Source organism: Bos indicus x Bos taurus, chromosome 3, assembly GCF_003369695.1.
Source record: "Bos indicus x Bos taurus breed Angus x Brahman F1 hybrid chromosome 3, Bos_hybrid_MaternalHap_v2.0, whole genome shotgun sequence".
In the NCBI taxonomy this organism is placed as follows: domain Eukaryota; kingdom Metazoa; phylum Chordata; class Mammalia; order Artiodactyla; family Bovidae; genus Bos; species Bos indicus x Bos taurus.
Genome location: NC_040078.1, coordinates 95992153 through 96016125, shown reverse-complemented (window position 1 = coordinate 96016125; position 23973 = coordinate 95992153). Strand labels below are relative to the sequence as shown.

Genomic DNA, 23973 nt, shown 5'->3' with positions numbered 1-23973 from the left:
GTCAAGACAGCATGGTAGTGACATAAAGATAGACATATCAACAGAAGAGAACTGAGAGTCCAAAGTAGGTCCTCATATTTATGGCTGAGTTTTGACAAGCAGGCCAAGATAATTCAGTGGGAGGAAGAAAGGTCTTTTCAACAAGATTGGGACAATTAGATATCCATATGCAAAAGAATGGGCTTCCCAGGTGGCACTAGTGGTAAAGAACCCTCCTGCCAATGCAAGAGACATAAGATCCCTGGGTTGGGAAGATCCCCTGGAGGAGGGCATGGCAACCCCCTCCAGTATTCTTGCCTGGAAAATCCCATGGACAGAGGAGTCTGATGGGCTCTAGCCCATAGGGTTGCAAAGAGTTGGACACGACTGAGCCAACTTAGCACTCACACATGCAAAAAAAATAAATTAGGACCATTACCTCACACATATACAAAAATTAACTTAAAGTGGATCAAAGATCCAATGTAAGAGTTAAAACCATAAAACTCTTTGAAGAAAATAAAAGTGTAAATCTTCACAATCTTAGTTTAGGCAGTGTTTCTTAAATATAATACCCAACTACAAACAGCAAAGGAAAAAACAGATGAGTTATCCCTTATCAAATTAAAAACTTGTGCTACAAGAGACACTGTCAAGAAAGTGAAAAAAATAACACTACAATGGGCAAAAATACTTGTAAATCATCTAGCTGATAAGGGGCTATATTTTGGATATATAAAGAATTTTTACAACTTAACAGCAAACAGACAACCCAGTTTTAAAATGAGTGAAGTACTTGAACAGACATTTCTACAAAGGTGATATATGGATGACCAAAATGCATATGAAAGATGCTCAATCATTAGTCATCAGGAATATGAAAATCAAAACCACAATGACAAACCACTTTCACACCCACTAGGGTGGCTAAAATTAAAAAAAAAAAAAAAAAACAGATAATAACAAGTGTTGTCAAGGATGTAGAGAAACTGAAACCCTATTGCAATGCTGGTAGGATTGTAAATGGTGCAGTGGCTGTGGAAAACAGTTTAGCAGCTCCTCAAAAAGTTAAATAAAGAGCTATGATCTAGTAATTCCATTACCAGGTATATAGTTAATAGAAATGAAAATGTATGTTCACAGAAAAACTTGTACACAAATATTCATAGCAGCATTATTTATAATAGCCACAAAGTAGAAGCAGCTCTTAATTTCAAGGCTGTAGTTGACATCTGCAGTGATTTTGGAGCCCAAGAAAATAAAGTCTGTCACTGTTTCCATTGTTTTCCCATCTATTTGCCATGAAGTGATGGGACCAGATGCAGCCATGAAATTAAAAGACACTTGCTCCTTGGAAGAAAAGCTATGACAAACCTAGACAGTATATTAAAAAGCAGACACATTATTTTGCTGACAAATGTCTGTGTAGATGCTAAGGTTTTTCCAATAGTCATGTATGGATGAGAGAGTTGGACCACAAAGAAAGCTGAGCACCGAAGAATTGATGCTTTTGAACTGTGGTGTTGGAGAAGACTCTTGAGAGTCCCTTGGACTGCAAGGAGATCAAACCAATCAGTCTTAAAGGAAATCAGTCCTGTATACTCATTGGAAGGACTAATGCTGAAGCTGAAACTCCAATACTTTGGCCACCTGATGGGAAGAACTGACTCACTGGAAAAGACCCTCAGGCTGGGAAAGACTGAAGGCAGGGGCAGAAGGGCACGACAGAGGATGAGATGGTTGCATGGCATCATCAACTTGATGCACATGAGTTTGGGCAAGCTCTGGGAGTTGGTGATGGACAGGTAAGCCTGGCGTGCTGCAGTCCATGGGGTCGCAAAGAGTCAGATACAACTGAGGGACCAAACTGAACTGGAAGCAACTCTAATGTCCATCAGCAGATGAATGGATAAACAAGATGTGGTGTAGTCATTTGATGGAATATTATTCAGCAATAAAAAGGAAGGACATATTTATCCATGCTACAGTGAACCTCAAAAGCATTATGCTAAGTGAAAGAAGCCAGACACAAAAGACCACACATTGTATGATTCCATTTATGTAAATTTTCCAGAACAGACAAATTTATAGGCAGAAAGTAAATTACTAGCTATGTAGAGTGGGAGAATTTGGGGCAAATGGGTAGTGACTGATAATGAGTATAGAGTTTCTTTGGGGGTTGATGGAAATATTATAAAATTGATTTTGGTGATGGTTTCATAACTATGGGAATACACTAGAAACCATTGAATTGTACACTTTAAAAAGTGAGTTGCATGGTACTTGAATAATTTCTTAAAAAGCTATTATTTAAAAATATACAATTGTTAGAAAATAACTCAACTTTTAAAAAACTGGGCAAAATATTTGAACAGACAATTCAGCAAAGATATATATGGATAAAATATAAATACATGAAAAGGTGTTTAAGGTCATTAGTCATTAGGGAAACGCAAATAAAACACAATAAGATACTACTGCACTACTATCAGAAAGGCTTAAAAAAAATGAGCAGACAAAGCAAGACTGATGATGCAGCAACTCTCATGTGCTGCTGGTGAGAATGCAAAATGGTATCACCTCTCTGAAAATATAAAGTTAAACATACACTTACCATATGACTTGGCAGTCACACTTCCAAGTATTTACCCTGGACAAATGAAAACTTGTGATCACACAAAAGACTGTTCATAGTTTATAGCAGTTCCATTCATCCATTCATAATCACCAAAAATGAAAACAATCCAAAAGTCTTTCAACAGTGAATGGATTAGCAAATTGTGGTACATCCATTTAACTGGATACTGCTCTTCAGTCGTGTCCGACTCTGTGCGACCCCACAGACGGCAGCCCACCAGGCTCCTCCGTCCCTGGGATTCTCCAGGCAAGAACACTGGAGTGGGTTGCCGTTTCCTTCTCCAATGCATGAAAGTGAAAAGTGAAAGTGAAGTCGCTTAGTCGTGTCCAACTCTTCGCGACCCCATGGACTTCAGCCTACCAGGCTCCTCCATCCATGGGATTTTCCAGGCGAGAGTACAGGAGTGGGTTATCACTGCCTTCTCTGTAACTGGATACTATGCAGCAATAAATATGAATAAACTACTGACATATGCAACAACTTGGTTGAATCTTAAAGGCATTATGGTGAGTGGAAGAAGCTAATCTGAAGAGGCCACATACTGTATAACTCCATCTATATAACACTCTGGACAAGAAGGAATCGTAAAGACAGAGAACAGTGGGTGCCAAGGGCTAGAGGCTGAGGAAAAGTTTTGATCATAAAGGAGCAGCATGGACAGTTTTCTGGGGTGATGGAGATGTTCTGAATCCTGATTGTGATGGTGGTTATACAAATTTATTTGTGCGTTCCACCACTTAGCAATGTACCACAGAATAGTCAAATATAGAAAAATACAAATAAAAATTTTAAAATAATAAAAAAAAGAAATACCTGAATGTATTATATACATGTGTGTATCTATCTGTATATGCACACAGTCACTGCAAGGTTTGTTTAGGACTTTGACCACCAACAATTTTTTTGAGATAAGTAATATTTTCTTTCTGACACTTTTCAGAATTTCTGGGCTCTGGTGATAATTTAAAAAGCTGATCAACTTGTCAGTATTATTATTGTTTTAGTTCAGTTCAGTTCAGTCGCTCAGTCGTGTCCGACTCTTTGTGACCCCATGAATCGCAGCACGCCTGGCCTCCCTGTCCATCACCAACTCCCGGAGTTCACTCAGACTCACGTCCATCGAGTCAGTGATGCCATCCAGCCATCTCATCCTCTGTCGTCCCCTTCTCCTCCTGCCCCCAATTTCTCCAAGCATCAGAGTCTTTTCCAATAAGTCAACTCTTCACATGAGGTGGCCAAAGTACTGGAGTTTCAGCTTTAGCATCATTCCTTCCAAAGAACACCCAGGACTGATCTCCTTCAGAATGGACTGGTTGGATCTCCTCGAAGTCCAAGGGACGCTCAAGAGTCTTCTCCAACACCACAGTTCAAAAGCATCAATTCTTCGGCACTCAGCTTTCTTCACAGTCCAAATCTCACATCCATACATGACCACTGGAAAAACCATAGCCTTGACTAGACAAACCTTTGTTGGCAAAGTAATGTCTCTGCTTTTGAATATGCTATCTCGGTTGGTCATAACTTTCCTTCCAAGGAGTAAGCGTCTTTTAATTTCGTGGCTGCAGTCACCATCTGCAGTGATTTTGGAGCCCAAACAAATAAACTCTGACACTGTTTCCTCATCTATTTCCCATGAAGTGGTGGCACCAGATGCCATGATCTTCGTTTTCTGTATGTTGAGCTTTAAGCCAACTTTTTCACTCTCCACTTTCACTTTTATCAACAGGCTTTTTAGTTCCTCTTCACTTTCTGCCATAAGGGTGGTGTTATCTGCATATCTGAGGTTATTGATACTTCTCCCGGCAATCTTGATTCCAGCTTGTGCTTCTTCCAGCCCAGCGTTTCTCATGATGTACTCTGCATAGAAGTTAAATAAGCAGAGTGACAATATACAGCCTTGATGAACTCCTTTTCCTATTTGGAACCAGTCTGTTGTTACATGTCCAGTTCTAACTGTTGCTTCCTGACCTGCATATAGGTTTCTCAAGAGGCAGGTCAGGTGGTCTGGTATTCCCATCTCTTGAAGAATTTTCCACAGTTTATTGTGATCCACACAGTTAAAGGCTTTGGCATAGTCAATAAAGCAGAAATAGATGTTTTTCTGAAACTCTCTTGCTTTTTCAATGATCCAGCAGATGTTGGCAATTTGATCTCTGGTTCCCCTGCTTTTTCTAAAACAAGCTTGAACATCTGGAAGTTCATGGTTCACGTATTGCTGAAGCCTGCCTTGGAGAATTTTGAGCATTACTTTGCTAGCATGTGAGATGAGTGCAATTCTGCAGTAGTTTGAGCATTCTTTGGCATTGCCTTTCTTTGGGGTTGGAGTGAAAACACCTTTTCCAGTCCTGTGGCCACTGCTGAGTTTTCCAAATTTGCTGGCATATTGAGTGCAGCACTTTCACAGCATCATCTTTCAGGATTTGAAAGAGCTCAACTGGAATTCCATCACCTCCACTAGCTTTGTTCGTAGTGATGCTTTCTAAGGCCCACTTGATTTCACATTCCAGGATATCTGGCTCTAGGTCAGTGATCACATCATTGTGATTATCTTGGTCGTGAAGATCTTTTTTATACAGTTTTTCTGTGTATTCCTGCCACCTCTTCTTAATATCTTCTGCTTCTGTTAGGTCCATACCATTTCTGTCCTTTATCGAGCGCATCTTTGCATGAAACGTTCCCTTGGTATCTCTAATTTTCTTGAAGAGATATCTAGTCTTTCCCATTCTGTTGTTTTTCCCTATTTCTCTGCATTAATCACTGAAGCAGGCTTTCTTATCTCTTCTTGCTATTCTTTGGAACTCTGCATTCAGATGCTTATATCTTTCCTTGGCTTCTCTTCTTTTCACAGCTATTTGTAAGGCCTCTGCAGACAGCCATTTTGCTTTTTTGCATTATTGTTTTAAACTCTCTGCAAATCATGTACCCACTCACTGCCTACTCTGGAGAAAAGGCTCTCACCACCCCAACCCTGGTGTGCCACTTGCTTCTGTGATTCTGCACTTAAAGCCCTTACACATAGAGAAACTGTTTCTGGAAGCTGGAAATAAGTGAACTAAAAGGTCCAAGGGATATAAGTGGAACTCTGACAGGATCTGCTATAGATGACCAAATCCTAGTTCAAACAATCAATAAGTTATATGTTATATGTGTGTGCATACATGCTCAGTAATGTCTGACTCTTTGCAAGCCTATGGACTTAGCCCACTAGGCCCTTCCGTCCACGGGGTTTCTCCAGGCAAGAATAGTAGAGTGGGTCACCATGCCTTCCTCCAGGGGCTCTTCCTGATTCAGGGATCCAATCCATGTCTCTTACGTTTTCTGCATTGGCAGGAGGGTTCTTTACCACAAATGCCACACTTTACCACTTAAACAAATAAATAAGTCTATCCCCAATGGGAGCAATTGGGTAAATCTTCATACATATTGAGTATTAGATAATATAAAGGAATTATTTTTGTTATTGATATTGTATTAACAATACTGGAGTTCTGTAAGAAAATGTCTCATGCTTTAGAAATGCACACTGAAGTATTTCACAATGGAACTTTACAATGTCAGTAATTTATTTTTAAATACTTCAAAGAAAAATTTAGATCAAACAAATATGGCAAATGTTAGTAATTAGTAAAGTTCTGTGATGAATATGTAAAGACATCATATTCTTTTCTCAACTTTCTTAAATGCTTGAAATCTTTCATAATAAAAGGTTTTCAAAATAAAAGTGCACCAGAAAATCCCAGAAATGTTGAGTCTCTTAGTCCCTGAGCCAATGAACCTTCTTTGCAATTAGACCCCATGGTCTGATCATGGTATATCCTGAGATGAGTTTGAATCAGAGAAAGTTTAGAGTATTTCAGTGTCCCTTGGAAACGAAAATGGAAAAGTAAATAGCATGTTTTATATAGCTCCTACCCTAAAATGTTAAAACAAAAACTAGTAGGGCTAAAATAGACATTCAACTGTCCTGAAAGCTTGGTTTTCCAGAGGCCCTATATCCTGCAGAAACCTTGGTAACTGAGGACAGGTTTCAAGGAGGACTTCAATTATCTCTTTTTAAGTTAGTGTGACTTGGGTGTCAGTCACTTGCAATAGTAGAGTCTTGTTACATTCCCTGATCTGTAAGGCTAGATTGTAAAGGGCCACATAGCTGTCACTTTGTTTACTGAAATACCTGCTCTTGGAACTCTGAGTCAACATGTAAGAGGTCTGATACCCTGAGGCCACCATGACAAAGGGCTGCAGGTAGGTGCTCCAATCAATGGTCCAGCTGAGCCCAGCCTTCCTGCCATCCAAGCAAAGGCACCAAACATGTGACTGAAGCTGTTAGCCTCCAGACCAACACATTGACCAGCTGAATACCACTAAGAGATCTCCATCAGCACTGTATGGAACAGTTTTTAGAATGACCCAGCCATGTGCTTAGTTGCTCAGTCATGTCTAACTCTTTGGGACCCTTTGGACTGTAGCCCGTCAGGCTCCTCTGTCCATGGGATTTCCCAGGCGAGAACACTGGAGTAGGTTGCCATTTCCTTCTCCAGGGAATCTTCCCGACCCAGGGATCGAACTAGTGACTCCTGAGTCTCCTGCATTGCAGGTAGAGTCTCTACTCGCTGAGTCATCAGGGAAGCCCAATAAAATAAAATAAAAGACACTGCATATTTTTACTGGAAGCCACCGAAGAATTCCAAGCTGACATGTGCTGTGCTGTTCTTAGTCGCTCAGTCGTGTCTGACTCTTTGCCACCCCATGGACTGTAGCTCACCAGGCTCCTCTGTCCATGGGGATACTCCAGGCAAGAATACTGGAATGGGTTGCCATGCCCTCCTCCAGGGGATCTTCCCAACCCAGGGAGTGAATCCAGGTCTCCTGCATTACAGGCAGATTCTTTACCCTCTGAGCCACCAGGGAAGCCCATGCCCTGTCCAAATTCCTGACCCACAAAATTATGAGGTAATGAAACGATTATTGTTTTAGGTCACTAAATTTGGGGGCATCTGCTATGCAGCAACAATGAACAGAAACAGGAAACCAGAAGGTGTGACCAATGTTGTGCAGTAGCAGATGCAACTTTTAATGGAGCCTGAAACTTTAAGACAAAGAAGCCACTTGACTATGTGCACAAAATGCAAGACCTTGGAAAGAACATGTACAGGTAAGGAGTCTCAAAGTTTAAGTTTTAAGCTCCATTGTGTACAACAGATTCAGGACTGACTGCCCAGGGTCCTGCCCCAGGACAATGACCTTTAAAGGGTGCAAAGTTTTAAGAGAATAATTTTAATATGCCAGCCTTCTTGGCATGAACAAAAATGAGGGAGGCAGAATTCCAATGTCTGGGATCTTGACACCCTTCGCTGGTTCATGGCCTCTACTAAGAGAGTCCTATGTCCTAACGAGTCGGGGAGAGGTAGTACCCATTCATCCTCCCAAGGCCCTGCTACCACTTAAATGCTGACTCTACCATTTTGGTGTCCATTCCTAGAGGTCCTGTAAGTCCTTCCAAGTCTGTATTTTGAATATTGAAAAAATGTTCCTCACCCTCCAACCTTGCCTCTGTTTCAGGAGCCCACATTCCGAGTATCATCCTCAATGAGTCACCCAGCCCAGACATCTGCAAATCAGCCATGAGCTCTCCTCCCAGCTTACTCCCAACACTGGATCACCAGTGGAGAGTCTGGCTCCCAACAGTGCTTGCAGTCAACCTCTTTTCTCCCTGTTCCTGCTCCCACTGGTCATTTTTGGTGCTGCCATCTCTCACAGCTCTTCCTCAGAGGTGTTCACCCTCCCTCCTAACAATCTATGCAATCCAGGATCTTCCCAACAAAGGTTGAATCTTCCCAACGCAGGGATGGAACCCGAGTCTCCTGCATTACAGGTGGATTCTTTACTGTCTGAGCCACCAGGGAAACCCTAGGCTATCCAATACAAATGCAAATCTCACCAGGCTCTGCTATCAGTGTCTGCCAGTACCCATACTCTGAAAGCCAGACCCCTTTTACTGGAGTTCAAGGATCTCCATGACCTAACCTCTAACCTCTAATCACAGAAGGCCCCCAACTCCTTCCTCTCCACCTGCTCCTTTAGAGGGACACTTCACTCCCTCACCAATTTCCTTCCATGAATTGCAATGCTGCCCCTCATCAAGCTCCTTGGAACCCAGTTGCAGCCTTCCCCCGTCTCAGAAGCATCTCCAGAACCCACACTCTCCAATCTGATGACCTTTCTCTGTGGCCCCTTCCGCTGGGCAGGGTGTCTCCCATAACTTGTGACGCTTCAGAGAATTTATAAGCTGAATTTGTCCCAGTCACTCGACCCCTCTGAGCCATTTCTTCCTCTGTGAATTGCGACAATGTCCACACCAAAGAAATCTGAAAGTGAAAAGTGAAAGTGAAGTCGCTCAGTTGTGTCCAACTGTGACCCCATGGACTGTAGCCGACCAGGCTCCTCCGACCATGGGATTCTCCAGGCAAGAATACTGGAGTGGGTTGCCATTTCCTTCTCCAGGGGATCTTCCTGACCCAGGGATCGAACCCAGGTCTCCCGCATTGCAGGCAGATTCTTTAACCTCTGAGCCACCTGGGAAACCCAAAGAAATCTGAGAATTACAATAATGGAAGCCTAGTGAGTAGGCACTGAATAGTGAGTACTGACTGAGCTAAGAGCTTTTCACACAGTATCTCTAATCCTCACAGCACTCAAAGTGGCATAGGCTACCACACCTCTATTTAACTGAGAAGGAAACCAGGGTGAAGCACCTTGCCTAGCTTGCCTTTCACTGGCCTCCCTGGCAGACCTCCTTGGCACTGGTCAGCACATCCTGCTTGCCTGCTTAGTTGTTTCCTGACTTAACTCCCAACACAGTTTTTATTGGGCAGGGATGGCACCTGTCTTGCACTGGGTTTGGCATTCAGTAAGCACTGAGTAAATACTCGCTGACTTCAGTGATCTGTGAATGAATACACATGGCAGACGACAGAGCCTGGATCCCAGCTCTTGGCTCTTCCTCACCTGCCCCACCCCAGGAGGGTCCTGTGCAGGTTATATGCTTAGTACAGGTTCTGGCACACAGCAGACACTCAGTAGCATGGAGCTGCTGCTGTTGGGCTCAAAGGGAAGTTAATTTTTAAAGACTACTATTTCAGTGGTGTGCCCTGCAAGGCAGTCCAGCCCAGAGTTGGCTCCAGCAGGCTTAGGGGAGGGTTTGGAAATAAACAGCCAATACAGATCAAGGGAACTTCTGTCCCATCTTCCCCTCCCGGGATAAAAAAGGTTATGTTCCCATCTTTGTCCTCTATCAGGGGAGACAGCACCGCCCAACTCAAGAACCCCAAGCTCTTCCCCAATGCGGATCCCAGCTACCTCAGGCCCCAGCCCCCTCCAGCCCATCGAGGAAACTCCCTGAACCCGAGGTGCCTCCTCACCCACCCCCGCCACTCCCACCGGTGCAACTAGCAACCTGGCTTGAGCTTCCTGGGCTCCCGACTCCCACTCCTCGAAGATGTCCGACTCTGAACGGGTCAGTCTTAGCCTTCCTGACTGCTCAGTGGACGGTGGAGTCTGGAGCGCCAAAGATGTAGGCCTTCGCCAGGCGCCGAGGCCGTGACTGACTGCCCTGGGTTTCCAGCAAGAAACGAGCTGAAGAACCAGCTTGAAGAGAAACCCTGGAACCCCACTACCCCAGCCCCTCTAACTTCCACCGCCTGAGAACCGTTCTGAGTTCTATGAAAGATGACGTTCGAACCTAACGGAGGCTCCGCGGCCTCTCTGGGCGCTAGGAGAGAGTCGTTTCTCCTCCCTGGGCCGCGTGTGTACACAGGAGTGCAATTTTCGCAGAGCCCCCACCGTCGGTCAGCTTCAAGAGAGGAGAAGAAGGAGTAGGCCCAGTGGGAAAATAGAAAGGGAAAGAGATCCAAGGTCCCCGGATGGGTGGACAAGTCCCTGAACCACTCTGGATCTCGGTTTCCTCCTGATTTGCCTGCGAGGATGAGCTAAAATAATGCCCTTGGAATCTGTGAAGCTCTAGGTGTTTTAGAGAGTGGATAACACGGGCCTATAGGCAGCCTCCCCAGGCCTGGCTTGAGGACCATCAGGAACCAAAAACGTCAGAGCATCCAGTATAGATCCCTCCTGAAACCAAGACATCAAGGCCGATCTTAAGTTCACCTCGAGTGGGGATGAGGGCAGATACTGAGGAGGGGGTGGATAGAACCCGGAATGAGAGAGACCGCGAGGCATCCGAAAACCTGAAGTGAGAGGCAGGACAGCGCAGCCTGGAAGCACAAGCAAGTTCACACTTCTAGAAGCTCCGCTCACTTTCTCCCGCTTTCCTCTCTCCTTCATAGGTAACTCTCTCCTCTTTTCTTTTCCCCCTCTCTCTCCTTTCCTTCCTTATCTTCATTGCCTGTCTCGAGCCATCTCTGTCTTGCCCCATCTTTCTTCTCTCGCTCCTTCTCACCGCCCCCCACTTACAGCTCTCCCTCACCCTCTCACTTTATAACCAAACAGCCAAACCCCTTTCCAATTAAAGTGGAATTAGGCAACTCAATCAAATTAGTTCCCTATTAAAGCCCTTCTTTATTAAACCGTTTTCTTGTCCTGCTATTAAGTTTCACCGCCTGGCGGAACTCGAGTCGGCCTCAGAAGTTTACCTTGGGAAGTCGCCGGCCCAGCCTAGGGGAGGGGGCGCGCCCGGTTTCTCGGACAGGGGGAGTGACCCAGCTGGGAGCTAGAGGGACGCGGGAGGCCGGAGGAGGGGGTCGGTCCGGAGCCGCTAATTTCCTCCGCTCCGCTGAAGCAGGGAAGGAAAAAGGGGTGCGGAGTGAGGACTGAGGTCTGGCTGGAAAGCGCGTCCTCACTGCTGCTCTCAGATTTCACTGCCTAGGGCGAAGGCAGCACCCCGCCACCCCACCACTCCAAAATAACTCCCAGGCCTCTGGCGGAACACGGTCTTAGCCTTCCCGCCCCAGTCGCCTGATTGTGCCTAGGCTGCGGGTTCGTTCCAAAACCCAGCAGAGAGGCGCGCGGTGGGCGCCCAGATCTGCGCCCAGAGAACAGGAGCCGGGCCTCCAGCCTCGCAGGATTCCAGAGACAGAGAGCACTGGCCAGGCGACCCCGCCGCCGCCCGAGCGGGAGCTGGAGGGACACCAGGTCCCACGCGAGCAGCGGGCGCCACTCCTCCTGGAGGGCGGAGCGCACGCCTCTCCCAGGCGCGGCTGGAAGTCCCCTCGTCCAGCACCCCCGAGGGTCGTAGTACCCGCCGGACCTCGGCCAAGCTTCTCCCAGGCACCGCGGTTCCCGCGAGAAATTAAGATTTTTCAACCCGGCCGCCCGAGAAGCGGGACGGGATTCGTTGCTCTTTTCTTAGAAAATAACATTTATTTCTAGCTCATGTCTATGCAAAGGAAAGCACAAAGTGAGCCATTCTCTGCAGCAGCGTTTCCCGCTGCCGGCCCTTCGGCCGAGGTGTTTGGCGAGTCCAGGGAGGCGGGGATGGGCTCCAGCGGGCGGCTCTGGCTCAGTCACACGTCACTCCGTTCCTGCTTTCATGCGCACCTTGACCGTTCCTTAGGGAAAGACTGGCCGCAGGCAAGAGGGGCGGGTGGGCAGGATTCGTCTCGAGTTTACGATATATTTCATCTATAAAACCTGATAAGTACAAAGAGCGCATAGTCTAATTTTTTCCGTTTTGTCCTTTTTTTTGCTTGTTTTTGAATATTTTTCACGTTAATACCGAGGTCACCTACAGATTACAATTAATAACTTAGAATTCCATTTTATAACATTATACACTGGCTTGTATATATATGTATAGTTTATATAGAGATTTATACATATATAAAAACTCACACTGCACCAAGGAAACCCATGCTTATCGGCATAAGCAACAAAGAGAGCGACAAATACCGCAACGAGGAAAGTGCACCTTAGAATTTCTTTTTTTTTTTTTTTACAATTGGTATCGATATATATGTGTGTCCCAAAGACTCAACTCAGTGCCAAGAGATTTATACATCCTAAATTTATATTTGTTAGAATATTTAAACTTTTTTAAGGAAAGGGGAGACACATAAGACAGACTATCCTGCCATCCATTTGCGAGCGTGGGCAGATGGGACAAGCATAGAGACAGGAGAGGCAGGAGCTGGCCCGGCGGCTGCAGCCTCTGAATTCTCAAGAATTCCTGGCCTTTCGAAGGGCTGGGGAGCCTTGATGAGGAGGTTGGGGTCGAGGATCTGGGCGGCGCATCCCCTCCGAGAACATTTGCACCCGAAGCTGCTCCTCTCTGCTCGGCTCTCCCCACCCACTGTCCAAAACAAAACTGAAAACCACCATGGAGCGAGAGGACCCCAGCTGGGGCGCAGAGAGCGCACCAGGCGAGGCCTGGCCGGCGGCCTGCGGGAACCAGGCTGGAGTCCCTGTTTGGGGGCCGACAGGCTCGGGGCTGCTCGCCCTACTGCTTCTCAGGGGCGCCGTTGACCATGGGCCCGTACAGGCCGCCGCCGTAGGTCGGCTCCTTGTGCACAGCAGCGGCGGCGGCCGAGCGGTCGCGCATGAGATCGCTGAAGGCGTAGTCCATCGGCGGCCGGAAGCCAAGGGTGGGCACCAGGCCAGCGGTGGAGTAGGGAGCCATGAAGGCCAGGCCGCGGCTGTGCGCCGCCGCCGCCGAGTAGGCCAGGCGCAGGGGGCTGAGGCCGAGCGGCGCGCCCAGCGGGTAGGCGCCGGCGTCGGCGCCGAAGTGACTGGCGTTGGGCTGCAGTGGCGAGAAGGCCGAGCGACTGCTCAACGAGCCCAGAGCCCCGGGCGCCATGGCGCCGGCCAGCAAAGGTCTGTGGTGCGGAGGTGCAGCGGGGCCCGCCTGCAGCGGCGCGGGGAGCCCCGGGCCCCCGGCGGCCGCGGCGTCCACGCGGCCTGGCCACGCGTCGTCCGCGGCGCCTACCGCCCCCACTGCGGCCTTGTCTGGGGGTACGGTGGGGCCGAGGCCGGCCGCCAGGCCCCCGCGGTGGTGGTTGAGCACCTGCTCGATGGCCTGCACCACGTCGCCGCCGCAGCCCTGCAACACCAGCTCCAGGACGCCCCGCCTGTGGCCCGGGAAGACGCGCGTCAAGATGTCCAGCGGCGTCCGCTGCCGTGGACCCGGGCCCCCGCCCAGCCCTGGCGCAGGCGAGGCCTCCGCCTCTTCTTTGTCGGCCTCAGAACCGGATTCTGAACCCAAAGGGCTGGCGGATCCCGGGCTGTCCTCCTCGCCGCCACCTCCGGGGCCAGCACTGCCTGGGCAGCTGCCACCTGCCTCCTTGGAGGCCCGAGCCAGGGGTGACCCCGAAAAGGACTCGCCGTCGCCGTTCTCCGAGCCCGAGCCTGGCCGCACCTCTGGGGACGATGTCCCAGGACCCGAGTCCGCGCCGTCGGGTGATAAGGGCTTTCCCGGCTGCGGTTGCGGGCTGCCTGGGCGGCCTGCCTGAAGCAGCGTCTTGGGGAACAAGTCAAACTTCTGTAACTTGGCCTCTAGGAGGGGAGAAAGGGGTACGTAAGGAGGGGTTAGCACGGAAATGACCGCACCCTGTGGCACCTGAGCCCTTCGGATCTCAGCTTCCTTTTCCTCTGAGCCCCACAACCCTCATTCACTGGGCTCCAAAGCCCGTCTTTTTGCTCCAGCGGTCCTTCCCCTCTGAACTCCTATAGCCCTAGCTCTCTTTCCAGGCTGTCAGAGCAGTCTTTCTGTACCCAGAACTCCAGCCACCTATGCCCTGTCAACTCAATGTCCAGTGACCCTCTTCCTACGACTGTGCCCAACATCTTCACTCTTCCTAGTCTTGCTCTGCTCTGGAGAAGTGGCCTGACCCAGAGTTCAAAAAGTAGCCAACACAACTCGCACCTGTACCACCACGCTGTATAGAAGGCCTCACTCTATCCCTGTGATTCCAAGAGCCAAGCCAGCCTCGGGTGTTCTCTGGCCCTGGGCAGCACAGCCTGTAAGGGAGGGTACCTTGGGCGTTTATAAGATTCAAGCCTCTCTACAGGCAAAAGTAGAGCCTCTGTTTTAATCCATCCTTTCCAAAATCAAGAGCTAAGAAGTTCTTCCCTCCCAAGCTGGAAGCTGAGACAATCCGCCCCCTCACCCGCCACCCCACCCCCCCACCCACCCCCACCCCCGCCCCGCACCCCGGCCTAATTCCCAGCCCTACCAAAACAGCCTAAGGAGTCTCAAAAAGAGTAGGGCAGGGGCTAGAGGGGGAAGAGGAAAGGAGATTGAGAGAAGGGAGAGAGCGCATACTCTGAGAAAAGGGAGACGAGTGGGGAAAGAAGCTGGAAAAAAGGAGCAGAGCGGTTGATCAGGGAACACTGGGAACAGAAGAAAAGGAATCTCGCCCGGGGAACTGAGGGGTTTAAAAGGAATTCAGTGTCTTCAATACTAGAGAAAAACAAGAGGGGCGGGGGAGGAGATTTGGAGACAGTGGGATTTCTGACGAGAGTTGGGAAGCAGAGGGGCGAGGGCGGGGGTGGGGGGGTTGGGGTGGGGTGGGGAATCTGCGGCATGTGGAGAAGCGCTGAAAGAAGGAAAAGATAAAACGCGTGGGTTTTCGCGCTTGGGAGATGACCCAGTGAACTAATCAAGGAAGCTGGGACATCCCTGCGTTTGGGTAGAGGCGATAAGATTAAAACCTTTACTTTGGGGCCTGCGGTGGGAGAAAGGAATAAAGTGCAAATGCTTCAGAAAGGGGAGAAAGGAGAGTTTTGTGTGTTTATGGCCCAAATTAGCAGTTGGGTGCGCGGCCAACTCCAGCAGTTGGGGCATTTGGAGAACGGGATTCTACTCTTTCAGTATCGAGATTAAGTCCCTAAGGCCTCGCACCCCTGGACCCGTCCCTGCTCCCCTCTCCTCACCTGAGCTCCCCGCGCCCGCGGCGCCGCCCCCGGTCCCCGCGGGCGCTCCTGCTCCCGGCCCCCCGCCGTCGGCTGCGCACACAGAGCCAAAGACCTCATAGGCCGGTCGCGGCGGGATGATGCCATTGGCGGCGGCCAGCGCCAGGCCCTCGGCGGTGCCGTAGAGCAGCTGTAACTCGCGCGCCTCGTTCTCTTCCTGCGCCTGTTGCCTGCGCAGCGCCACCTGCGCCGCCATGACGCGCTGGCGCTCGGCGATGAGCGTGCACTTGGCGCACAGGCAGTCCTTCCAGCGGCAGTAGCGCTTGTGGCCCTTGAGCGCAGACACCACGCCGTGGTTGCGGCAGCGCGCGCATTTGGGCGTCCGCGGGTACTTCTCCGCAGCCCGCAACAGCAGCGGCGGCGCCCGTAGCAAGCCGCCCGCCACGCTCACCGGTAGCGAAGCGGCCGCCGCCGCCGCCGCTGCCACCGACGCCACCGAAGCCACGGGCGGCCCCGTCGCTGTCGCCGCCGCCGTCGCCGCGCCGGGTACGCTGGGCAGCTCAGAGCGCAGCTCCATGGCAGGACCTGGCGTGTAAGACCGTGGGAAGAGAGGAGAAACTTGCGGTGAGGAGCGCATGGTGCAATAAGCTAAAGCGCACCCTTGAGGAATCCAGGTTTAGAGAGGGGCATATCGGCAGCGGAGAGTTTGGCTAACAGTTACCAAATTGCTGGGAGGAGTTGCTTTGGAGCCTCCTTGTAAATGCCCAGCTCCTTCACCCCACTCCCTTCAGAGTTCTTCTTATAACTCATTTATGCACTGTGTGTAGATTTCAATTGAATCAGTGGTTCCGCTGGGGAAAAAAGTTTGAAAGTCACTGGTTCAGATGAGTGTAACGTGGGTTCTTTTTCTTTTTAATACCCCCAAACTTTAGCATAACTGAGGTTAGTCGGGTAGAGAAGAATGTTTGATGGGACTCGGATTAGAGAAAAATTTGACCCAACAATTAGACTGATGCCAAGACCAAAACGGGGAAATCCGGAGCGAAACGTTCGGTTTTGTAGAAGGGTGACGAGGAGGGAGGTACTAAAGCATGGAGATCAGCTGGTGGGGCTGGAACAGTTTTCTCTGGTGAGAGGTGAATGAGAGAGGGAAAAAAATCAAGAATAGGAAAAAAAAAAAAAAAAAAAGCTCTAGGAAGTGGAGTGAAGGCGAGGAAACAAACTCAGGGGCAAAATTAGGCCCAGGGGCCCAGGGACCCGTGGGAATGTGGGGGCTCCAAATTCCAAGGTACGAGCCTCCAGAGAGTAAGAGAAAATGGTTGTGGAGCTGAGTTTAGGAGGCCTGGGAATGAGGACTAAAGAGGAAATTCAGAGCAAGAAATTTCTTTTCAATAGGCAAACCCACCCCGAAGGTTAGCATGAGAGGCGAAAAAAACAGCGAGAAACAGATGATACTGGGGTCTGGGACGAGGTCTGGGAGAGAGGTGTGTGCATGAAAAAAAGAACCCTCAGGCATAGGCTGGGCTGGGAAACGAGTAAAAACTACAAGTTTTTAGCCTTGTAGTCTGGAGTAGTCGGGGAGGAAAAAGTATCTTGCAGAAGTTAGGCACTGCAGAAGAGAGAGCCTTTTCGCTGAGCTACTCACCCAGCCTTCCCCTCCCCTCCTGGTTTAGGGATCCTAGTCGTCAGACACGCCCTCCCCATCCTGGCGCCCCGCGGGACCCCACTCGGGAGCAGATTTCCCAAGTTCTGGTCTCGGAGTTGGGTTCGTGGGACTTGAACGGCCCAAGCTGGTAGGTCCGAGGCGTTGGGAGTCGCCTCTGGAACGGGGTCTCGGAGAACACAGGAGTCCCCCCTGCGCCTTGGCCTCTGAAGGCCCAAGGAGGCCCAACTCTTAAGCTTCCGCCGCGGCCTCCTCTGGGTCCCGGGTTCCCGGCCTGAGCCCAGGACCCGGTGTCTCCGCGCAAGAATTCTGGACCCCGTTCCAGTGAGCGCTGCCTCTTCCCTCAGGCCCCTCGAGCCGCGCAGTCCCTAAAGCCAGAGTGGCCCGGGCTTCGTCAACAGGGGCGGAAGGCCGGGCCGCGTCCCCCCGCCCTCCCTGAGGCCCTCAACTACCTGCCTTGGGCTCGGGGATCCTCCTCCGCGGGCGCTGCGCGCGCCTCCCAGCTCCGCCCGCGACGCTGGTGCTCTCGGCCTCTTCCCCTTGCCCCCGGCCCCTGATCTGACCACGTCACCCTCCTTCAGTCACCATGTCCGAACTTCCGGACCCCCTCTGAACGCTGCGCAGTTCAACCCTTTCGTCGGAAATCGGAGCCGGGGGACCGTTTAGGGATCGACTGGCTGGAACCCGCGACCCGGCCCTCGCCGCGTCCCTTCGCTGAGCGCGCCGGACGCTGCGCACAGCCGGGCCCCAGTTGCCCGGCGCTGCCAGACTCTCAATGAGCCGCTCGCCCGCTCTATTGTTGCTCCTTAGGGCTCCATTAGACAGAATTGGACAACAATGTGGCGCCTGCCATTGGCCAGGGGAGGCAGACGGCGCTCTGATTGGCCGGGCCCGCGTCCGGGGAGCCCCGCATTCTACAGTGTCCGAAAGATTCGAAACTCCAAAAGCTTCTCTGAGCGCCTCGGGGAGGGGAGGGGGCGCGCCAGGGAAGGAGTGGAAAAAAGTGGGCAAGGAGGAGCGTTGAAAATACCGTGACAAGTAGTTTCCGTGTGCCTGAGAGCGTGTGAATTGCGCCTAATTACCGTGTCCGGTGCGCCTCTACGTAGACGTGTGTAACCCTTCGGTTTCTGGGGCGCGGGCTCTGCTGCGCCGCTCTCACTGGCTAGCGGCGCTTGGCAAGGCCGACATTCCCAAGTAGCCCTGGCGGCTGGGGGCGGGATGGGGGCAGGTGACAATTCAATTACCGCGGCCGGGGTGGGGGTGGAATGGGAGCACGAGGGTGGAGAAGGGAGGGTGCTCATGGCATAAATGCCAGGATGATTTTTCCTGCCTTTATCCCGCTCCGTTTCGGCTTGTTCCCAAGTCCGACGCGTTTGGGGTAGTTGAGACAATTTTCCCCCCCTTTGCCGCCTTTAAAACGCAGGTCCTTTATTTTAAAAGTCCTGATACGATAGGCATCACGGAGGGTAAGTGTGGCTTAACGATTTTCGTTTTTAGAAGGGGGCCGGGAGAGAAGAAATGAGATTGCGCTTCCTGTCGGCGCCCGCCGGGCCAGAGCGCTCTGCGCCTTTCCCCTCCCAGCCCCCCTACCCCGTCCTTCTGCCCCATCTTGCGCTTTCTTTTCCTAGCTTTTGCAACATCCAGATACCTTTTCCGTGGTGGTGGGGTTATTTTCATCGTTGTTTTAAGTTAACAAACAGTTTGATTTTCTTTTTTAAATGAAAATGAAAAGTGGCCTCTCCGACTCCCCAGATCCCCTTCAACGCAGGACACACATCAGTCTGTCCTTCCGGTCCGGAGACAAGGTCGCCGCGGGCCCCCAAGAGTAGTTTTAACTTTGGTCACACTCTCCCGTCCTGACGTCACGGCTCTGAGGAACAGCTTGGTGCGCTGAGGTAACAGGTTTCGGATTTTGTTTCCCTTTTGAATGGCAACATCTGGAATTAATGCCGCGGTCCTCGAGCGGGATCGCTTTGGGTTTTTCTAGCTCTGACTCTTTCCCGTTTCTTTCTTTTTCTCGTTCTAATGCTCTCTCATTCTTTTTCTTTTCTCTTTACTCCGAAAGTAAAGAAAATTCATTTAATTCATGAGCAAAGAAAAATGAATTTCCTGTCGTTCTCTCTCCACTCCCGACCAAGCTTTTCAGCGTAGCTTTTTCGAACTTCCAGGGCCCCCAGGCTCTGGTCCGCAGTCCTGGGCGCGAAGATTCGGCTGGGGCCCTCCGGACGCAGCCCTTCCCACCTGGAAGGTCAACTGCTGCCAGCGCAGCCGCCTCTGAGCCCGGGGCTGGGCAGCTGGGGTGGGAAGGCTAGACAAGCGGGGTTGCCGCCGCGTGCCAGAGAACATCGCGCAAGTTCCTCAGCGAAGCCAAGCCGGGGACCCCGGCAGGGGAGGGGCTGGTTCGAGGAAGCGCCTGGCACGTACGGGGAGATTGCTTCCAGAAAGTTGACCAGGCCCGCACGCGACATGCTCAGACCTTGACCGTCTTCGATAATGATAGAAACCGGACTGTTCGCCCCTAGCATATTCCATTCGCTGGAGCCTGAGAGAGAAAAGTGTCAGCCCCCGTTGGGTCTCCCGCTCTGAGTGAGGGTAAGGGAGTGAGTCTGGAATAACAGTTCTTCAGGGGCGTAGGACCCAGACCCCCACCTTCCAGCACCTTGACAAGGTTATGAGGTTAAGGAAATCTATGCCTTAACTGCACCCTAGCGGGGGCGGGGTGGGGGGGGCGGGTGGCTGGAGGAGAGAGAAGAGAATGTGGCGCCGGGGGCCAGGCGCCTCCCAGAGCTCCCTTGGATAAAGTTTTCTAGTCATTTTAAACCCCAAACGAAAAGAAGTATAGACGTCCGCCTAGTTTGGGAGGCGCAGGCGGGGGTGGGCGTTAAGGCCAAGCCGCTATGAGATTCCCTCTACTCCCATCCCAGTGATCCTGCGGCATCCAAGGGTCAAGCCACAAGGTTTGGGGTCCCCGTATTTTATCCCGCTGGTGTAGAAGGAATCTCATTTCCTTAAGACGGGGAGAGGACACAGCCTGGAGCCCTGCTCAACCAGAGGAACCCAGCCTCCCTAGAGCCTGGCCTTTCTCCTCGCATTCACAACCCAATAGGTCCGGGACCAGAACCTTTTCTTTTGATGTCCCTGAGGTTCTGATGTCCCCCTATGCTCATGTGAGTGCATGTGTCATGGAAGGAGTCAGAGTAACCGTCCTCCGACGAGGTGGCTGTACTCACACCTCCATAGGCCACTTCGGGCTAGTCCTGATTTGAACTGTGCTCTCAGAGGGGAGCAGACCGGAAGGGGGTCATTGGACCTGGCCGCCAAGGGTGGGGAAAGCATGCTCAGGTTGAGGCATTAGGGGGTATGCCCCTTACGCACGCCGCAGTGTGGCTTCACAGCTGGACATACAATCTGCACGTGTGACCTCATTCTGCACAAGTCTTGGACACACCCTCACACCTGAGCACCTCAGGTGGTGCTGGTTTAGTCGCTGCCGGGAGGTTTAGTCGCTCAGCTGGTTTAGTCGCTTAGTCCTGTCCAACTCTTGTGACCCCATGGAATGTAGGCCATCAGGCTCTTCTGCCCATGGGATTTCCCAGGAAAGAAGACTGGAGTGGATTGCCATTTCCTTCTCCAGGGGATCTAAATGCATCTCCGACGCTGCTCTCCCATCCCAGAGGACCCCTACTGAAAGTTTGATGGACTTTACAGCCCTCTCATAAGCATGTTCTCATTCTGAGACATACACTCGGTGTGTGACCTCTCACCCAGAGCTCCACAGACTCCCACCCAGGTGACTAAACACCCAGACCGGAGCATAAGCACTTGTGCCTGGCTAGTCCACGCACGGACCTAACACTACTACAGGCCCCAGCGGGCCACCGGACCCTGGGCAGAGAAAGTCAGACCTCTGGGACAAATGAGGTGAGGAGAGCAGAAAGCCCGCCTTCACACAATCGCACACATATTCACTCGCTTACGCATGTCCTCTTAGCTCTAACTCATTTGCACACACAGTTCTGCTGTGCCAAGGTGTGGGGGCCCCGGGTGAGCGCTCCAAGCAACGAAAATCTACTGCTTGCATGTCTGAGACTGGCTCCCAACCTTCGCCCCCGCCCAGGCAGTGGTGGGGTACAAAGGGACGGCCCTGGTGGGGGCCCAGGGTGATGCCGGGGGTGGAGACTGTAGGAGGGCGCGGTGGCGCTGAGTAGGAGCCGGGCCGGGGACGAGGATGGGGGACCCGGGAGGCATTGACTTTTGCGCTGTTTGCCCTCGGCAGCGGAGCGAGAAGACGCCATCTGTTTGCCGGCTGCGGCGCGTCCCGTTTAATTACCCTCCCGGCAGCCTAATAGAGATGATATTAAACTAAATCTTTCTGACATTAAAAGTAATTATCCCCAAATCAGGGGCTTCGGGACGGAATCGCCCCTCCTGTCTCTGCCCTTCCCCTGGCCGCGCCAGATTCCGTTAGTTTGGCTGAAACTCCTTACCGGGAAGGGGGCGCGGGGAGAAGAGGGAAGGTACCTTTGGGAGAAGGAGTCTACGCAGGCCGCCCCAAGCACGCTGTTTCCAGTACAACTACAGACGCTCTTGTGTATACGATCTGCGCATGGATACACACACACCTGTACATGCACAGACACACAACGACAACATCTTCCTCCAGTTCAACTCATTAAGACTGTCTGCCGCGTGCACCCCCATTTGGACAGGGAGAAGCGCAGCCTGGTTTGCAGTCTCGGTCCCCAGCCCCTAAAATGGTATTTTTGCGTGGTCGAGCCCTCGGATCTGGCCTAGGCCAGAACCAAAGACCTAGATACAGGTTTGCAGCCACAAAGACCCTCTGCCATCGTGGGGCTTGACTTCTCAGGCGCTCGTCCTGCGAGGGGCCCTACGCCGCGTGCTTCCTTCACATGAGATCGTTAAGTCACACCACCCTCTGCCTCTGAGAGGCAAGTCCTGTTATCCCACTTGACAGGTGAGAAGACAGACTCAGAGAGGTGAGGTGACTTGTCCCACATCTTACGACTAGTACGGGACACAGCAGAATTCGAACTCGGCTGTACCAGGAAAGCCAGAGTCCAGGTTCTGCCGGATTCCAGGCGCGGGCTCTTGCTGGGCACGGTGGATGTCTGGGCCTGAGGCCCCTCTCGGAACCCTTACCCTGGCGCCCGCAGGACCGGCCTCTTCCCAGGCTTTCTCAACTCCCCCAGGGAAGGAGTGAATTGGAGACCTAGCTGCAGGCGGAGGGAACGAGGGCATCCACGCGGAGAGCGCGGCCGGAACCCCAAGGCAGAGCCCCAGCCGCAGCCCTCCTCTGGTTCAAGCCCTTGCCTCTGCAGGTCGTGCCCAGGAGGAGCGGCCGCCCCTTGCCGCCTGGCTTCCCATCTCCACATCCTTCTTGTTGAGCGTATCTGAGCCTGGGACAAACGCGCAGAGAGTGATGTTCATCACCCTCTTACTTGCTTCTAGTTCTGAGTGCCTACTGTGTACCGCTACTCTGCTAAACGCTTGGTGTGTGCTGTCTTGCTTGTTCCGCAGTCCTTGGGGGACGTGTGACGTGCGCCTTTCCGGATGAGTCGGCCGAGGTTCCAAGGTTCAGCGAGGCGACGTGACTTGCCCGGAGTTGTAGTGTTGCTGAGCCCAGAGGAAGACCGGCACCCAGATCCGACTCCCACTCCCAGGCGTTTTTCTTCTCACCTTCAGTTCTCGGCTGGTAGGGTCAGACCTGGGGGCTTTCAGTCGATTCCATTCTATTCAACTCGCTGGTTATTCACGGAGACGTGAAAGTTGGTCATCGTTCATTTCATTAATGTCGAGCACCTTGTATGTGCCTGGGCCTGAGGACTGGAGATAAGTCAACCGTGATGGGCCCTTAAAGAGTTCATTGGCCAACTGTGGACCCAGTCACTTAACAATGACCTCACAGGGAGTACAGGGCTGAGGTGTGAGTGGGCAAAGAAGGGTCAGAGGAACCTTCTGAAGAAAGGGACCCCTGATGCAAGACTAAGGTTTCCAAAATGGAAACATTACTGCCTGTTCTGTTAAGTAAAACATTCTAGATATTTCAGCAAAGTGTATCTGAAATATTTCTATGTGCCTACATTTACAAAAATACACGTTGTTACTTTTTAAAATTTGCAAATATGATACGTACTTTTCATAGCAATCAATGTATCTACATAATCTTTTAAAGAATAGCTTAATATTTCATTGTATGAATGTACCTTAATGTATTTAACCAATTCCCTTTTAATAGGTATTTAAGTTTGTTCCCAATATTTGCTATAATAAAAAAATACAGTGAACATCCTTTGTGAATTTGCCTAATTATTTTCTTAGGACAAATTCCTAGAAATAAGACTGATTAGTCAGAGGGTCAGAGGCTTTTTTCAGTTTTTGATTGCAACCTGTCAGCACTCAGGAGAAGTTGTATCAGTGGATACACTCAACAGCAGTGCATTTTGCTGATCTTTTTCATCTTTTCCAGTTCAAGCAGGAAAAGGGGATCTTATTGTCACTGTAATTTGCATTTCCTTAGTTTTCCCCATATGTGTTGGTCACTCATGTTTAAAAAAATCTGTGTATAGCTTTACTTATTTTTCTAACAGATAGCTTCTCTTTTCCTTAATTTGTGATTGCTTTATATAGTAAAATCAACAGTATCCTCTTATCTGGACATATGCTGCATTTCTCCAATTTTATTGATCTTATATTGCTATTGTTATACCAAAACTAACACTTTTCATGTAGTCACATCTGTCATTTTTTCTTTATTCTATTTGCAGATCATACTTAACAAGAGTTTTTCAAATCCAACTATCCAAAAGCATTTACT

General features: G+C 50.7%; 1 protein-coding gene and 1 long non-coding RNA gene across 6 annotated transcripts; one reads left to right on the top strand and one right to left on the bottom strand.

Annotated features, from left to right (window-relative positions):
• Window positions 1–11967: 11967 nt before the first annotated feature.
• DMRTA2 (DMRT like family A2) lies at window positions 11968–18228 on the bottom strand. Of its 4 annotated transcripts, none has more exons than XM_027537304.1 (3): window positions 17591–18228; window positions 15497–16060; window positions 11968–14116 (listed from the first exon to the last, which is right to left on the bottom strand). In XM_027537304.1, exons 2-3 carry the CDS (start codon window positions 16050–16052, stop codon window positions 13065–13067), a joined length of 1608 nt encoding a protein of 535 aa, XP_027393105.1. In that variant the 5' UTR covers window positions 16053–16060; window positions 17591–18228; the 3' UTR covers window positions 11968–13064. The 4 variants fall into 4 exon arrangements, with proteins under 4 accessions (XP_027393105.1, XP_027393104.1, XP_027393107.1 ...); XM_027537303.1 differs by having other exon boundaries at window positions 17595–18228; XM_027537306.1 differs by lacking the exon at window positions 17591–18228 and adding an exon at window positions 17121–17584.
• A 162-nt stretch (window positions 18229–18390) lies between these two features.
• LOC113889908 lies at window positions 18391–23443 on the top strand. 2 transcript variants are annotated; one of them, XR_003510373.1, is made up of 3 exons: window positions 18391–18604; window positions 18871–19033; window positions 22677–23443. It is a non-coding gene; the product is annotated as an uncharacterized LOC113889908 (long non-coding RNA). The 2 variants fall into 2 exon arrangements; XR_003510374.1 differs by having other exon boundaries at window positions 18392–18604; window positions 18891–19033.
• Window positions 23444–23973: the final 530 nt, after the last annotated feature.